The sequence below is a fragment of the Rhopilema esculentum genome, chromosome 7 (genome assembly GCF_057945365.1).
Source record: "Rhopilema esculentum isolate cy_ngs chromosome 7, ASM5794536v1, whole genome shotgun sequence".
In the NCBI taxonomy this organism is placed as follows: Eukaryota; Metazoa; Cnidaria; class Scyphozoa; order Rhizostomeae; family Rhizostomatidae; genus Rhopilema; species Rhopilema esculentum.
The window spans coordinates 3,292,435-3,310,496 of record NC_142821.1 but is presented as its reverse complement, the minus strand read 5'-3'; the positions used below and the strand labels follow the sequence as shown (position 1 = coordinate 3,310,496).

General features: G+C 33.6%; 2 protein-coding genes across 2 annotated transcripts in view; both read right to left on the bottom strand.

The window, feature by feature from the left end:
* LOC135683099 (huntingtin-interacting protein 1) overlaps nt 1–5,690 on the bottom strand; it is a 42,510-nt gene extending 36,820 nt beyond the window's left edge. Inside the window, exons 1-7 of the mRNA XM_089109546.1 lie at nt 5,490–5,690; nt 2,328–2,391; nt 1,763–1,905; nt 1,558–1,614; nt 1,288–1,368; nt 290–366; nt 5–66 (exon numbers count right to left, since the gene is read on the bottom strand). Coding sequence (XP_088965672.1) covers nt 5–66; nt 290–366; nt 1,288–1,368; nt 1,558–1,614; nt 1,763–1,905; nt 2,328–2,391; nt 5,490–5,597 — 592 coding nt within the window. The 5' untranslated portion in view covers nt 5,598–5,690. The remainder of the gene's footprint in view (nt 1–4; nt 67–289; nt 367–1,287; nt 1,369–1,557; nt 1,615–1,762; nt 1,906–2,327; nt 2,392–5,489) is intronic.
* Nucleotides 5,691–7,961: 2,271 nt separating this feature from the next.
* Nucleotides 7,962–17,981, bottom strand: LOC135683392 (beta-1,3-glucosyltransferase). The gene is made up of 11 exons (XM_065198629.2): nt 17,703–17,981; nt 16,468–16,538; nt 15,911–15,947; nt 15,244–15,359; nt 14,593–14,669; nt 14,129–14,240; nt 13,346–13,482; nt 12,444–12,917; nt 11,323–11,448; nt 9,649–9,793; nt 7,962–9,105 (listed from the first exon to the last, which is right to left on the bottom strand). The coding sequence occupies exons 1-11, from the start codon at nt 17,785–17,787 to the stop codon at nt 8,989–8,991; spliced, it is 1,497 nt and encodes a 498-aa protein (XP_065054701.2). The 5' UTR covers nt 17,788–17,981; the 3' UTR covers nt 7,962–8,988.
* Nucleotides 17,982–18,062: the final 81 nt, after the last annotated feature.

The following is an 18,062-nucleotide window of genomic DNA, read 5'->3' as shown; positions in this document are numbered from 1 at the left end:
TTACTTTCTTCGTATAGTGTCAGGAGCAAATCTTGGAAGTCAAAAATCTCAACAGCAAAGTGGAATCTGAAAAAAGGAAAATCAAAAGCAAAGTCAAGTTAGCGTTTTTGCAAATCAATGGCAATGAAAACTGTAAGAAGAATGTTTCAGCCAAAGGCTGAAATTGCAATTTGCTTTGCACAAAATAACTGCCAAAACATCACATATCAATCAAAAGTGCATTGAAAGTCTTATGCATTAAACATATGATTTAAAAAGGAAAAACTTAACAGAACTTAAAGTCACTTACACATCATTTATGTCTCGATATGGAATTTTAAAAGGATTCTCTTCATTAAAAACCAATGATCCAGGTATTTTGTGATACTTAAACAATAAAAAACACATAATTAAGAAAGCTAATGTATCCATGTATGATTTTTAGCAAACAGGCAGCATGTAAACATTTGATTAACTTCCTCCCATTAAAGAGCATTGACTAGATTAAATGACAGTCCTTTATGATTGTAGATATCCAAATCAACCATTGTTGCCACAAAATTTGAAGATACCATGGGAATGTGGAAACACAGCAAACTAGATTGTATATATGTTGTATTTTCATCTTTCCAAAAGTATGCAGTTATTTCTTTAAATGGCAGAAAGAGATCTTCTGTGAAGCTTTGACTTTTCTCGGTTGACATTGAAAAGGGATGTTATGACTTTCATGTGTTGTTTCTAAAAAGCTTGCCATAAATCATCACCACATGACAGCCTTTTTATGACTTGCTGTCAAGAAAAACTAAAAAAATTAAGCTGCAAATAAGATTTCTGAACATCCTTCAGGCAAGAAGATTTACTGATTACCATATGAAAGTAGTGGCCTTCTATCTAACAGACTTTCAAATTAGGCCTCTAAAACTGTGGAAACCAAGTGAGAATCTGAATAAAACATGACAAATGGCTCAATTACATAAGAAAAATTCCTCATGATTTATTTCAGAAGTAAAAAAAGCAAAATATGAATTTATATCAGTGGCCAATGGTCATGTGTATTATTTTCTTGAACTTTTCAAAATTTGCTGAAAACAAATTATGAAAAATGTGACAAAAGAGACATCTTTCATGGAATGCATGATATGAAGCCAACTCTGTGTATTTCTAAAAGAAGGCACAACAAAGCTTGTCTTTTCTTGTCCCTAGAGGGCTAAAAGGATGAGAGTCTTTGAGAAAAGAAGGACTGGATACTGGATGCAAACCCCTCTTTAGCCTATAAAGCATGACTGATAAAAGTTGTTAATTACTTACTTTGTGATGAAATTCAACTTTACACTGCAAAGCTCTCAAATAATGAGAAACTAGCTGCCCATATAAGTTGGAGGCAAATTTCTGTGAATGAAAAAAATTTTAACAAATTATCATTGCAGGAAATTCTTCCACTGACAACAAAATCAGTTTATTGATAAAAGATGGCAAAACAAAAATTCAATTATTTTTCAAGGGGGCAATACTTTGTAAAATTTAGTTAGCTGATACCCAAAAACTGAATAAATCCAAAACACAAATACAAATACTTACATATACACTGTACAGGTCTTTTAATGTCCTTCTAAAAACATATGAATCTTTCAGGCACTAAAAGAAACAAAAAAATTCAATAATTCAAATTTATTAGTAAAATAACATTTTGGAGGGAATACATTTTTATTACAATAAACAATTAGAAAGCACAATGAATAAGCTGTTGTAATGAATCAAAATATTTTGCATGCAAGAAACTCACATTTGGATGGCCTTCTCGCAACACTTTATGAAATACCATCAATGCCTTCCAACACATGACATTTTGAGATGGTAGTGGCATCCTCCCAAGAATATTCCAAAAGGTTGAACAACCTCTTTCTTGCCATGTTCCGATTATGGTTCCTGTGCTTTGTCAAGCAAATAACTTTGGAAATGTATTTTTGAAATGCAAAAACTTGATATAGATCAGAATGAACTTTTTATCATGTTCAAGAGACATTGAATCTGAGTCTGATAAGATAATAATGATTATACAGCAATATGGTGACCTGAGAGAGTAAAGCTCTAATACAAGTCAAGGTCTGCTGTAATATGAACCCTACTTATCTGCACACACCAGTGACTGTTTGAGCCTGACTCCAAAAACAAGCTTAGTTCATAAACTTGATAAATGCCTCATTTAGATTTCATTTTGGGCACTTTTAAAAAAAGAGCCAGATGTAAAAAAACATTTCTCCTTTATCTTATGATTGCAAGAGACAGAAGTCTGTCTTAACTATTTTAAGTGCAATTAGTTTGCATTTATTGAACTTTAGAAAAGATACTTCTCACATGTTTTTCTTTTGCTGATGACTCCTCTGCCTTTATAGCTTTGGTAAGACATTCAGTCTAAAAATAATATATTATGAAACATTACAAATGTATACAAAAACATTATGTTTGTTACTTAATTGTATGTTCATTTAGTTTTGTAAACCGGCAGCCTATCGGTATATAAACAGTGCTGAATTCATATTTATTGTATATAATAGGAAACTAACAAAATCGTCTGATGACACAGTCATCTGACTAACGAAAAATGCAGAGATTGAGTTTCAGCAACTACAAAATGGTCTATTAAGAGATTAAGAGAATTGTCAAATAAAAGAAAAATATGGTTAAAAATTTCTTACTTTAAAGATTATAATGACCTGATAGCTAAAATGATGTCAGGATACCATTCAAAGAAACATTCACTGGTTGACTAACTGACATTATAGAGATTTTTTTAAAAGATACTTGAATTTACATTGAAACAATCATTACAAAACTTTGCAAAATGATATTCTTCTTCAAATAGTAATTACAATTTATGATTGTAATCTAGGGAAGCACAGCTTATTAATGAAACTGATCACTAAAGATACAAGAATTATGTCTAAATAGAATTAAAACAAGAGGTCTCTCTTTGTTGCAATGCTGGTGATCAGATTAATTATGATTGCATTCAAATGAGGGCAAGAAAGCCACAACTCATTATTTTCTGAATTAGAGTATTTCTTTTTTTTCAAACTATCAAGTGGACCATAAGAAAAAAGTAAAATGTGTGGAGAAAGCAGCATATTTTCAATAACCTTATCGTAAAATAGATTTTAATTTTTTAGTTACCAATGAACCCGTGTTCTTCAAAAGAAGCCTTCAAAAAAATAAATACTCTCCAGGAAAATTTTGAACTAATTTTGGGAAAGGATTTGAATATGACAGAAACCCAGGCCTTACCCGGAAAGGCGCTCGATTAAGTGCGCGCAACTAGAGCGCACCCAAAAAAAAGCCTTGGAGAGCAATTTACAGAGCCCCTTAAAACATATAAGCAATATTACCACGATGCAAAATAAATTTTTGGAATTTGTTGAATAAACTTGATCACATATAAAAAGTCTTCCCAACAGACTGCGATATTTCGATTTGCATAAGATTACCCCTTGAGAAAAATTCAGCAATTTCAACGTTTGGTTTTTGATACCATTTTTAATCTAATAACCCTCTAATAGCCACTAAGGACATAGGCCATCAAGCATATTCTCCGGCAAATTCATTTGATTTTCAAGCAAGTGATAATCTTCTGTTGAAGTAATATTTTCTGTTTTTTCTTAATAGCTTAAAATAACCTGTGCGAATCAGCGATCAGATTTCCGCCCAAATTATCGCATTGCTTTTCAGTTTTCATTTGCTTTCGAGAGTTGTAGATGTTCTAGCGTGTCTTATATAATGCATAGCATAAAAAAGGAAACAAAGTTAAATGTTTGATTCAAATCCATGCGTTTTGATGAAGCAATATTTGAAGCTGAACATAACAGTAGTGATACTGACAGTGATAAGAGCTCATCAAATGATGGCAACTTACATATCTAGAAAAATCTGAACAGTTTTGAGATTTTGTTTTATCATATTTCTATATTTATATTAACATAGTGTTTATGGCATCTTCTGTTATTTCATATTGTGGCGCTTTTCGGTATCAACGTTGAATTTCTTATTTAACACTCTTCCGGAGCTTTCGATATGAAGCTCTTGATCTTCCAAAGCTTTCGAAGGATGCTCTCAAGGATACTTTATTTAGAGGTGCGAAATGGAGCAACTAGAGTTTCTAAGTGGCTCTTTTTATGGAGCACCTTCATTTTGCTTAGAGCAAGGCCTGCAGAAATCAATAGCTGAATGTTAGTAAACCTGTTTCAACCCTGTCAACTCATACTCTTGAATTTTTTTGAAAACCCGACATAAACACATCATGTAAAATCGAGCAATTCATTGGGCTGATTTTTAAATGCTTCAATAGTTGTTCAATTATCATCTAAAAATATTTACTTTAATTGCTTTCATCTTTACCTTTCTATTTGAAGCTCTCATAAATTATGACATAAGGTTTTTTATTGTTTAAATTAAAGACAAATGTTGGAATATTATGCATTCCATTTGAAGTTAAACTTCTGTTTATAGTCACATGAAATTCAGACACAAATCTGAAAAGTTGTGCAGTCAAACCCAATTTGTAGCTGAAATCCAATAATTTCTTTAGACTTACGGGCTAGCATACTTCTTAAAGGACTTCTCCATCCCCTTATCTTATATACTTTTATTGTTCCATGATGTTTTGGTCCTGACATAACTGCTGATTGTACAGGGTTTTTTACTATGTATCCATGCAAAACTTTTCCAAATGAATATAATTAAAAAGTGTATATATCTATGATTGTGACAACTAAAATGTTACAGGAAGACACATTTTCAGGGTGCTTTAAATCCCAAACATGTTAAAGTCTTTAGGTATTAAGTCATGACATGGAACATTGTGGTTACCACAGAGACATGCTACAAAATATCACAATTTTCTAGCTTTTTTGTCATTCAAATATATCTGCATGATCTTAATAAGTCAATAGGCCAAATAGTTGATTTAATATACAAACTAGTTGTTGATTTACTAAATATGGACAGTTAGTGACAGATGACCACATTCATAAGCAAATTTTTGACAAAGAAATTCGTGTTTGTATTCTGTTAACATATCAGCAAATAAAACTGATGATTTGTTTTCCAGCGTTCTTTTGACATCAAAAAGGACTGAGATGCTGTTCCAGATTTGAAGCCAGATTTATATAGCATCTTATTTTGAACAAATTTAAGATAAAAATTATAATATCGTTAAACAAGTTAATGTTATAACATATATAACTGCTATATTGTTGAAGCCTGAACAGGAACAATAGAATAATGCTTATATATAAACAAAGCCTACTTTTCTAAACTTAAATATATCAACAACAAAAGACGCTGAAATAGCATTTTATCAAAACCATTTCTGAAATAGCAGTTCTTTGATTCTTAAAGATTTTTTTTTCGATCGCATGTATGGTCGATTAAATAGTTTATACAAACAACAATAAGGGAAACTTGACAGGCCTAAACGGAAAGCGGTAAAGAGGCGGGTCTACTCATATTGAGATTACCTGTTCTTTCTCAAATTTTTCTCTCTCAGGGCCAAACCCAGTCGTCACCTGCATGCTTGATGGTCTTCTCTCCAATGAAGTCTGTTCCATACGTTTGTTGATCTCCATTTTATGCTGATATTGTGTTTGTTTTAGTAATTGCCCTCTCCTTATGCCCACTGGTTTCCTAAAGATGTTGATTTTGGTAATGGTATTCAAAACGAGTTTATTTCCGTAATGAGGTTAGATTTGTGATTCACGCCGGATTAATGATACACGAAACTGAACTTCATTAAGAAGTTTTTACAGAACAGCCCGTTTAAATTATAATGTTATTCTTCAACTTGCAATTACAATAAATGATATTATCAGTGGCGTCGCCACGGGGTGGGCTGGGCCGTTACGAAAAATGCTGCTTGAGAATTTGCTTGTCCAAAAATTTCAAAATTGATAAAAGATACTAAATAAGGAATTTTCGAGAGTCTGAAGGGCGTGGCCGAGAAAATTTGTTTTTGTCCACCCCAGTTTTTTCGAGCTGGCGACCAGTGGCTGGCGACGCCACTGGATATCATCTAACTTTAAAGGCAAGGGTGGCGGGGAGGGGTGTTTCGGGGCTTAGGCCAAATCGTTAAAATACAGAGAGATTTCAGGGGAACTGAAAAGATGCAACACAGAATCTTTAACATGAATGCAAGCATATCGGTTGGGTTCTTGGGTGTGGAATTGGGTGCGGCTTCTAGAAGTTGCCATCTCTTAGCTTATTTGGATGGTAGCCCTATTGAAAAGTCTATAACAGCATAGTTTTTGCTAGCATTTAATGTAATAGAAACGATAATCCAGTTCTTTGATATATGGAATCAGGACCTTGGATACATAAATGACATGGTGTAAAATGCAGTATAGCGAGAGGCAACTCAATTATGTAACATGCATACATGCATACATACATACATACATTATTTATTTAACAATTCAGGTCATCTAAATGGCAGCTTTCGCTGATGTGAACCTGCTATTTAGCTCATAAGTAAAGGTTAAAAGTTTTGAATAGCTTAGATAAATAAATATTTCTAATTTACATGAATGGTTTTTTTAATTTAAAAGTAGATAAAATTTGAGTCGGTATACGATATGGTGGATACTTGTCCAAAGAAGATGCTATCTAATATTTTGCTATGGTCAGATAGCTTTTCTGAATCGTTATTGATGGCGGCAGTCTATTCCAATTAACGGTTTCAAGCAATTATGCTTGACAAAATTTCTGCCAGCATCTGTTTTTGATCGGGTGAGATCCACTTTGCAACTGTTCTTAGATGATCTCTGAGATTTTGTTTTTATTACTAAATCTTTCAGGGCATTAGGGCACTTGTTGTTGTATATTTTGTGAGTCAGGCATGCTACGCGTCTTTTATAGATATAGTCAACAATTTTCCAACTTGCTTTTTCGAGAATGTTATCCGCAGGTGTTGATTTAGGTAAGTTGTGTATTATCTTTGTTGCTCTCTTGTGAACTGTCTCAATTGGTTCAAAGGATGGTCCTGTTCCCCAAATAGCCATTCCCTAGGTGCAACTTGGTAGGATACCCTGGAAATAGATATTTTAAGGACTTAAGGTTGTAGTGAACGGAACCTTTTAAGTTGCTTAACTTTCTTGTTCATTTTTGATGCTACATTTCAGTGGCAGTTAACGAGACATTTCAGTGGCAGTTTATCGCATTCAAATTGCGTTTTAGGTATGATTTTGAATGAATTTGGTAAAAATGCGTCGGCGATTTTGTTGAACGTAGTGTGTGAATTACTCAAATGTTTGTGACTGATATGTAAAAATTTCTCGAAGTTTTATTTTCTTATTTTCAACTTATTTTCTTAGTTAAACATTTCTTTTGAAGGAATAAGGACTATAAAACCACGAGCAAACTCTAAAAACTGAGAAATAAGAGATTATAACGGGTAAAGCTAGATAAAAATTTATTGTATAGTCTCAAACGACTGGTAAAATATTTTTTGGCTTTCTTATCTTTGAAGGTTCGTTCAGGCAAATACTTTTTTGGCATGTTGCATTTCTTCGTATGGTAGATAGCAATAGGGAAATGTTTTAGGTAAAAAGTAAATACTCTTTCTAAAATCATCGGAAAAGGTCGTGGTAAAGGAACATGGATCCTTGAATAATTCAACATAACAATGCAAAATTGTAGCGTTCGAAGCTAAACTCCAAAGGAAAAGCTCTTTATTAGGAACATCTCATAAAAACGAAATAAGCATTAAAAGTCTATCGAAGGATAAAGGCTTTTCATTCAGCCTAAAGAACATTTTTTCCCGACTCCCCATAAGTGGCTGCGCTACGCCTGAATCTCATCTCTATATATTCTTATAACCATACGACAAGTATCAGCATATTGAATAAATCGGTGAATATTTTCTAGACAAGCTTGATCTTCTACTTTCTGTCATCGTTGAATCAAATAAAAGGGGTAAGAATGAAGAAAACGTGCAATTCTTAAAACGCAGCCCAGATCTTATTTTGAAATAAATATACTCTACTATGAGCTGGAACAATATTCCTCTAAATTAAAAATATAGATAGCTTGATTCAATAATAGTTAATTTAAACGCAAAACATTAGATATATGCTTTGACAGAGTACCTTGTCACGCTATTAACAATTAATTCTGTTTTTGAAACACATATACACAACAACATAAAATAGCCCAATAGGAATTTTCATAATAATTAATAGAAGCTTTCGTAATGGTATTATTAAGTATCATGACAATGTCTATTAATAAGACTTTTTTGGGAAACTGCGCCACCAGGATTAATCGGAGGAGAGAAAAGGACCATGGGAAAAAGTATTTAAATGGGACGGATGGGTACGGAAATGAACGATGTCAATTTTTAACTCATCAAAAGAGTTGAATACTGGACCAGTTGTCAGATTAACTCATCAGGCGTGTGAATTTTGGGGTTTTAGCTTGACATAGTACTGCGCTGCAAGTCGGCTTTAAAATTCTATGCTTACATGACACTTTGTTCTTCGAATATCATCGAGTTTGGGGTTACACATGCATAAGATATTTAAGCACAGTAGATTGGTTAAACTGTTTTCGTGTAGGATATTAAAAAGCTCTTGATGTTTTGCTAGTCTCTGATTTTGCAGTTCTAAACCGAGTTTCTGTTTTGGGGATAAAACCAAAAAAAACAGAAAAGGCTGTTTTCAATACCTGACACGCATTCTACGGTATAAAAACAAAGGACTTTTCAGATATGAGGAATGGTCAAAAAAAGGCTAAGGAATTTTAAAATTTCAAATAAAACTGGGTTAACCTAACAGTATTTCAAACAATCAAACAATCAAATAAACAATCAAAAACAGGTTTAACGTCAATGCAGAGCTGACTCAAAATCTAACGATAAATTAACTTATTTCGGAGTAGAGAAACATTTTTCTTACCGAACATACTCATTTTCCCTGGAATCTTAACGGGTTATTTCAGCTGTATTCATTTCAAAGACAATGCTATTCAATCATCTTTCAAATACTGTTTATAAACATTCATTGGATCAATTAAATAATGTTTATGAAAAGAAACCAAATATTGATGCTGCAGCAATTCTGGGACATATTCGGACGGCCGGGCCTGGAAAAAAGATCATACAAAAAGTTATAGAGCGAAAAAAGCAGCTTTCACACAATTTCTCAGCCAAGAAAGAACCTCGTGAGAATATCGAGTATCGAAGTTGGTAAAATTTAAAAATTGCTTCAAAATAAGAACCATTTTAATTCAATTTCAATGCTAACCCTCTCGAATTTCATCGACATTTGAAACTGCTTATCTATATGGATTTTTTTGCGTCAACAAGAAAGACAAGAATGAATCTCATGCAAAAAGTTTACAAAACGTACATTCATCATGTTTGTATTGTGCTTGCATATTTCAATACCTAAAATTTTATCACGAGGAAGAAAGACAGTAGTGTAGATTTGAAATCAATGAGATTGATGTAATTCTCTATTGAAAATACGTAAGATGATTTGTTCATAAGAACAATTAAGTATGTGCTACAGAGCTGAAAACCCCATAAATGAAAAAGGTGAGACGACTTTTTTACCTAGACAAAAAAATCAACATGCATAGAAATAGGTTAAAAAATTTGGTCTCAAAGTTTATTTCAAAAGTTACCTGATGGAAGGAAGGATTATGTACTGAGGGAATGCCCATATTCCTGAAACACATGCCTAGCCACATATCATCCGGGGAATCATCGGACGAACAGCGGCAACCACTTTTTACCAGTAATTCTATGCCACGACGACTAAGAATCATTCTATAAAGAGACAAACAGAGATGAAAATAATGCAACTTGAAGAAAACGATGCCTTGTGTTTAACACAGTCAGTTAAGCTAGATTTTCTCGGTGAATTAACAGTCTTCACAAACGCACACAATAGAACTGATCTTAAAAGTTAAAAGTTAATAGAAATGCTGATGTCAAAATAAAAGCATCTGAATAACTAAGTGTAAACATTTCAGTCGTTTTTTCGTCGGGTTAGAGAATCGACTTCTCCTTTGAATTACAATATGTGCAAGTAAATTGAAAAATTAGTGGAAAAAATGCTTTGGTACTTTTAGTCTTTTCTCAAATAAAATCTATAAAATAAGACTTTTCTAGAGAAACGTATAGAAAAACAAGATGTCTCCATTAGAAAATTCCAAGTCCAAGACTTCTCTTATACTGCACAAAAAACTGATGTGATATGAAAAAGATCTTTCTTTAGACTGCCTATTGCAAGGACGTAACCTCGCACATAAAGAGTGTAAATAAAGATGAATCGATTCAATCTGAATACTACAAGAGCTCACGTTGCTGCCCAATTTTTAAAATATTTCAATTTTGAGCGGCAAAAAATTTTTATTCAAATATGGGAAGCTAAAAAAAATATTGTGGAAGAAATGCAGGTGTTTAAGGAATCTCAGCTTTAAACAGAGATTTCTCAAGATCATCACAAATGATGAATAGATGCTATATTAGCATGACACGTTGAATGAGTTAAGAATTTCGTAAATTCTTACTGAAAGATAGACTGTCGTTTTAGATTAGGTAATTTGTGTAAAGCTTGTAATGAGTTCGTGCAATGCTCGCAATTTTTGCTTATTTATTCCATCATGTTACATGACGTCTTGATCTCCTATTAGGTCTTCCAGCAAACTCAATCGATTTCATCAGTACAGCTGGCATATTTCGAGAGCTGGCTTATTTCGGAAGCTGGCTTATTTCGAGAGTTTCTTGTTTCGAAAGCTGGCTTATTTCGAGAGCTGGCTTATTTCGAGAGCTGGCTTATTTCGAAAGCTGGCTTATTTCGAGAGTTGGCTTGTTTCGAAAGCTGGCTTATTTGGAGAGTTGGCTTGTTTCGAAAGCTGGCTTATTTCGAGAGCTGGCTTATTTCGAAAGCTGGCTTATTTCGAGAGTTGGCTTGTTTCGAAAGCTGGCTTATTTGGAGAGTTGGCTTGTTTCGAAAGCTGGCTTGTTTCGAGAGCTGGCTTGTTTCGAAAGCTGGCATATTTCGAGAGCTGGCTTTTTCGAGAGCTGGCTTATTTCGGAAGCTGGCTTATTTCGAGAGTTTCTTGTTGCGAAAGCTGGCTTATTTCGAGAGCTGGCTTATTTTGAGAGCTGGCTTATTTCGAAAGCTGGCTTATTTCGAGAGTTGGCTTGTTTCGAAAGCTGGCTTGTTTCGAAAGCTGGCTTATTTCGAAAGCTGGCTTATTTCGAAAGCTGGCTTATTTCGAAAGCTGGCTTATTTCGAAAGCTGGCTTATTTCGAAAGTTGGATTGTTTCGAGAATCAATAATTACTCACCCTCCTCCTCCGGTAATGTACTCGTAACCAAACGAGTTATAATTGATCCCATATCCATACCTTTCTCCTAACAGAATTGGATCCTTTGGGTCGTAGCACGCTAGTGCTCGTTGTAGCCGAGAAAAGCTGAATAATAAGGGAATAGGCATTAAGTAACATCGAGATACAATGGGTAATGATACTGCTTAGGTATCAAATTATATACTTATATACTGAGAATACCAGCTTGTCGTTTCTTCAATAAAGGTTTTTTATAGTAATGATGATGGATATTTGCAAAGGGTTTTAATTGTAAGCGAATTTCGTTAAACTACTGGAACATGATTGGTTTTGATGTTGCTTCAATAAATGAATAACAAATAATAGATATTATGAGGTCAAAAAAATCCTATGGTAGAAAAAATTGAAGCGGTAATTGTGCAATGATGACCAAATAGAGGATAGTTAGCAATCGATCTCTAATATTCCTTACAAAATCACATCTTATAAAACAAAAAGCTAGTTTGACTGCTTGGATGGCTTAGTCATTGGGTTTTTAAAAGTAATTTTAGAGAAAAATGGATATAATAAAATTTCAAAGGTCCGCCAGTTGGTAATTATTCATAAACTGCCTGTGATAAACAACGACCGCGGATCATATTATAGATTGAGGGGCTAGAACGCTTTTCTTGGGGAGGGGGGCTAAACATGCTTAAAACCAGGACAAGGGCAGTTTTTGCATGGTTTTAAGGACATTTTGGAAATTATTGGGGGGGGGGGGGAAGGGGGAGGGGGGAGGCTAAAGACTCCGTAGGTCCTGGTAATACAGACATAATAATCATTGCTGTTTACTTGATAATTGCCTGATGATCACTTCAAGCCTGAAACTAGAAGTTGAGGTAAAAACCGTCTTGTTCTTCACACCAAAGCGTGTACAGCTCTGCCTATATAAGACAGAAAAACTTGGACAGAGTTTGCACAGCTCTTTCTTAACAGCATCGAGCATTATTAACAGATCGATAACAGTCAGCTTCATAAAGCGTTTACTGTTGCAACTTTGAGTTTCACCTTCAATACGATCGTCAGGCAACTGTCCCACTAAATAAGCTGTTTATTTATTTCACAAACATCACACTGTTTACCTTATGATCGTGTCATCGTCTATAATCACAAGCCAAGGCTTTGTCTTTAAACCTTCTTCCGTGTGTGCCTTCATAATAATGTTATAAAGCTTTGTACAGTGTCCACTCTCGGTGTTTTTCACCCCAATGAATTCAGTAGGTATCTTAGTATCTGCTTTATCGCTGTAGTATTTAATGTGCTTTGCTTTTTTGCCAATAGTCTTAAGAACAATCGGCAGTCTTTCTTCGTGAAACTTTTCACATGTTTTTACACTGACCAGTATGTCATCACTGGAAACCTGGCCACAGTTAGGAGTTTGTTTGTTTACAGTTGTAGCACAGGAGGACTCCTGAAGAGGTTTGTTGATACAGAATTCTTTGATATTTGTCAAGTTAAATCCTTTGCCTTTCTTATAAATATACATTGCAATCTCATGCTGAACATCGATCGAGAAGTCCATTGTTGGTTTATCCTCTTCCAACCGTTTTTGCAACCTTTGAATGCAACCAAAAATCAAATATTATCTAAAAGCACATGTTAGCAGTTTCAAAATTGATCATGTTTAAAGACGAGAAACTAAAAACGTATGTAGCGCTACAATCATGAGCGATAAATAAACGTTTGCTTATATTTGTGCAATATTTTAAGTTAAAATATCATTAATTGCTATGTTAGACTTTAATCTCGTGAAGATTTCTATACCTTTCTCATATTGCTGAAACTCATTTTTTTATAAGATTAAGGAACATGACTTGAAAGGATCAGTAGTCAACTATGGTTAATGAAGCAGTCCATGCATTTTTACTTCAATAACCTAATTAAGAAAATTTAATAATGTTTTCTTCAGAAAGTACTCTAGGAATTCAGCAATAAATATTGCAGATTTTGCTATATATTTTATATATCTGCAAATACGACATACCAATTTAGCAATGGAGTTGATATTGCCCATCCTGCCCAAAAATTGGGGAACGAAAACTTTGAAGGGTCTTCAAAGAAAGCAAAGTGGTGAATAATGGCTGGCTCTGTGTCTCTTAATGCATGGCCAAGAAACCATTCCTGTGAAAGTAAGTGCAATTGATAAAACATGGGTTTTCAAGAGCAAATTAGTGAAAGGAAACATCCAGGAAGACAAACATTGCCTTAAAATCACCTTGCATTTTGAAAAAAAACTCAATCATATAAAATTTAAAGATAAAAGTATGCTAGATCATGAATAACTGCTCCCACTGGCCACTGCTTATCAATTTTTGAAAAACTAGGCAAAGACATATTTTCTATGTTTATCACTTAATTTATAAAGCTTGACACTCTACTTCTTATATGGAAAACTAAAGACCAAATTTTCCAATTTCATCACTGAAGATTGATCACTGTATAAAATCCCTAACAAAATAAGATTACAAATCTTTGATAAATTAGAATGACTTCTCAGTTTACAAAAGCGCATGAAAACAAATGTGCTATGAAAAATGAAAAAAATATTCAAAATTAGAGGAATAAAATTTGTTAGAAGATCACAGAGCATTGTTTGCTCCATTATCAACAAAACTAATGTTGTCTTTTTTCTTCCATCTTCTCGGTTTATACCAAACCTGATTATTAATCTTGAAAAAGACTGCCAACCTCCTGATTAATCTATTCCTTGTTGTTTATTATGTACTCTAGAGTAACTGCAATTATGAAAATGTAATCAGATACTAGCCTTATTATCTTGGTATGACTCCAACACCTGCAGCAGTTTTTCAAGATTCACTTCTGTTGTATCTTCACAGAAAAATACCCACTTCTTCCCTTTTGAGTAATCCCTAGAAACACTGTGTTAAAAAGATTGTTCATTACTCTCAAAAAGGAATATATTTGAAGAGAAGCCCCATTTATTTATTAGCATTTTCACTCTTAAAACTTGAAACCTATAGGTAAGAGATGTTGAAAGAAAAATCACAATAAACATTTTATGTGATTATTGACCTTACAAAAGTAATAAATCGTTTTATGTTACGAAGATTCTATAATACCATCCAGCATTGCTTATTATGTGTAGGATGTTTCAGTTAAAAAGTAAATAGAAGTCCTAATTCAAAAAGAGGCTCAGATTCAAGCTGAAAAAGGAGCAAAGTAGAAGTCAAAATAGCATACAAAGAGCAATGAGAAATTGGCACAACATACATTTTGATGATTGGTAATATTGTCCAAGAGCCATATGGACACCAATTTTCATGTGTCATTAGGACATCTAATTTATTCTAGAAGATAAACCAACAATCATTGTGATGCGAGTAGTCAAAAATTGAAAAATGAAGAGAAGTGTATTTCTAAAATCTTGATAATCCATAAACACCTTTCCTTTAGACAAAAGAAGGTTCAGGAGCCTTTACTTCATTTTAAAATTTCACATCAAATTTTACATTTCAAAAATCAATGACAAACTTATAAAAGAGATAACATTTTAGAATCACAAAACCTGCAATAACAAAAAAGAAAAGGATAAAGAAAAAACAGATAAAGCATTAGTCATAACATCTACAACTGGTCAACAAAAGATGGAAAAAACATTCAAAGTTGAGGATAATTCTTGATATGTTATGAATTTATTGCTGAACATTATTGAAGTCCCGTTGGAAAGAAGAGAGCAAGCCATTGGTTCCTTCCTTTGAAATACCCTGTTATTCAAATAAACATTGGTTATTATTGGTAGGACTTTAACCCCCTCTAGCCCCATCAAACTAACTGCCCTGCAAAACACAGTGGCTATTCAGAAAAGAAGAATATGTTTAGCTTTTACATATTATACTAGACAGTTCAAAGAAATATACCAACTTTCTCTCTATTTAGTTGCTCTGCCTGGTACAGAAGATTCTTTTTCAGTTCTATAGCTTTTTGTTTGTGATACTTGTAATGCTGACTTCTAATAATGATAAGGATGCTTCTTAAATCTAGAAATTAGTGAAACATGTTTAGAGCAGCATTAAAAAGATATCACATATTTGTTAATAAATGATTTATATTGACACACACTAACCTATTCAATAAAAGGTGATACCAAAAGACGGTATGTTGTCCAAGTGATACTTAAAATTTCATAGATCTGATATTCTCAATTTGACTTACGCAAAAACATGTTACAGCAACATTATTAAATGATCTTCCGCAACCCATATGCTTTGCAACAATTTTTCAAATCTGGCCTAATATTGTGCTGCATGAAAATCAAAATACAGCCCATTTCTTCTCGCGTAAGAAAACAGCTACTGCAAAGAATGCCAGTTACACAAAAGCCTTTAAATTGAAGAATGCTGGATATTACTTAGTGTAAGTAAAATTTATGTTCTATAATCCATAAACACAAAATAAAAATTTCAATCAAAATTATAGACGGCATAAATTTACAAAAAAATAAAGTCCATATATTGCTATCAAGATTTATATAATTATTTATTTTTGAATCAATGGTTGAACAATATAAATAAAAGAATCATCAAATTACCTAATTTTGACAGACTTCTCTGAGTTGTTTTATTTGCCTATGGAAAATCAAAGTCACTATTAATGGTAGTCAAACTAAGGAGAACATCAAGACTAAGCTTTCTCTGAGAAACAGTAAGCTCACCTTTGTACCTTTCTATGCTCAGTTCATTGATGAGATGTACAAGCTATAGAACTTTCTAAGATATTTTAGACAATGGTCTATGAAAATATTAAAATTTTGGCACTGCCTATAATCAGGGGCGGGAAACTTGATCAAATATTGGGGGGGGGCAAGCCTATTGTTTTAATAAGATGATGCCACATTTTCATTGTTTTAGAACAAATAACCATTGTCCTCTAAAGTATTGGGGGTGGTCACCCCCCCTCTCACCCCCCTCACCCCCCAAGTGTCTGCCACTGCCTATAATCCTTGGAAATAATTATGAATCTACAAGCAGGGCAAATTCTGCTTATAAACATGTATAACAAAAGCTGGGTTAGTAAAGAGCAGACTTTTACAACACTCCATATTTGAAAGTAAAGTGGTTTAATGATTTTTCTGTTGTGATGAATTACCTCAGATGCAATTCCAAAATCAAACACATCAGGACCTTCAATTATATTCTCTTTATCAGCCTTGGCAGGCCCTAGAATACAAGAGACACAAAGAATATTTTATATTCAGAAAAACCTCAAGATGATATAAAAAAAGGAAAATATTCAGCTTGATACTTAGGAGCTTAGAACTTTGAAACAACATTCATTGAGCCGCGGCAAGAGTGAATGTTGGTAAAAGGATGGAAAGAAATTAGACATAGATGCAGAACAAAAAAGCAAGCAGGCAAAAAAGCCAATTTTTCATCTTGTTATAAAAAACTAAATTGACTAAGTGTAGAAATCTAATGGGCATGTTCTTAAAAATGATTTTTTTGGGTGTTGACCCAGACCTTCCCATCCTGTCCTGTTTCACTAAAATTTTTCTCAGGACCTACATATAAACATACCAGATTTGACTTCATAATGGATTTCCCTGCTCCAAAATCAAGAAATTTAAACTGGTGTTGGGTTGGAGTATGCAGTGTATAGGAAACGCACACCAATGTTACTGTAGATCTGTTTGCAGAGTATGACATTGTTTGATGAGATCTTTGCAAGCAAAGTCAATTATGGTATGTGCATTTCCTTATAAAGATAAGATCACACACACACAAGAGTATCCAACAATAGTGCCTAAAGTGAATTTGGTGGGCAAGCAATGTCAAATTTGGGCATGAAGCATTACACTGATTTTCTACTTGCATCTGCCACACTCTGCAGACTGGATGTAGAGCTGCATTCCGGATTTGAAATGTCATCCTTATTAATGCACTTTAAATGCTACTATTGCTCTTTTAATGATAAGAACTTGTACTTACAGGCTATATGGAATACACGCCATATTTACAGCAAATATTCTATCCTTATACAGGCAGATTTCAAAATAATTGAAATCAACATTAAATCCAGCCTACGATTTTGTTCCAATTCTTTGATTGGGTTTGTTTTCGATGTCTTGGAATTACTGCTTTATATAATTCTATAAATTTATTGGTAAGAATTGTAAATTGCACTTTTTCATTTAAAAGTCGGTAATAAGCATAGCACTATGTTTAGCTGAATTCTCTTAAACAGATACCAAATTCGAAAATCTTTTGTAAGCCTATGATTTATGAATGGGCAACTCAAGAAAAAGCATGGTGGTTGGCGGGTAGTCGTCGTCCTAAAAGAACGTGTTGGAATGCAGATAAAGTTCGAAATATAGATAGCCTCACCGTATAAAACCATCAGTATAAGTAAACTGAAACAAATCTTGGTTAGAAACATCAGTTCTCCACTCATTTTCTGCAGTGGAAACATTCTTTCCGAGCCAACAAGTACAATGTTTACAACTGAATCCCCACTTTATGGACATGCATCAAACAGAGGCAGCCGCATAAGACACGTTTGCATCTGTTATCATGGTGAACGAATAAAATTTGAAATATTCTTATAAATTGATTTGCAAATAAATAACCACTAGCATATTTAATTGACTATCAGCTCTTATTTACTCGCAATATTTGCCGAAAACTGGTAGTCAATTTTGAGTAACGGCCATACAATGACAAATTACCTCGATGCGAGGCTGACTC

Coding starts and splice junctions, on each gene's coding strand:
- LOC135683392 (XM_065198629.2), bottom strand. CDS start 17,787: ATGTTTCCACTGCAGAAAATGAGTGGAGAACTGATGTTTCTAACCAAG. Junction 14,241..14,592: donor ATATTACCAATCATCAAAAT/GTATGTTGTGCC, acceptor TTTTTAACACAG/TGTTTCTAGGGATTACTCAA. Junction 12,918..13,345: donor TCAACTCCATTGCTAAATTG/GTATGTCGTATT, acceptor TTGCATTCAAAG/GTTGCAAAAACGGTTGGAAG.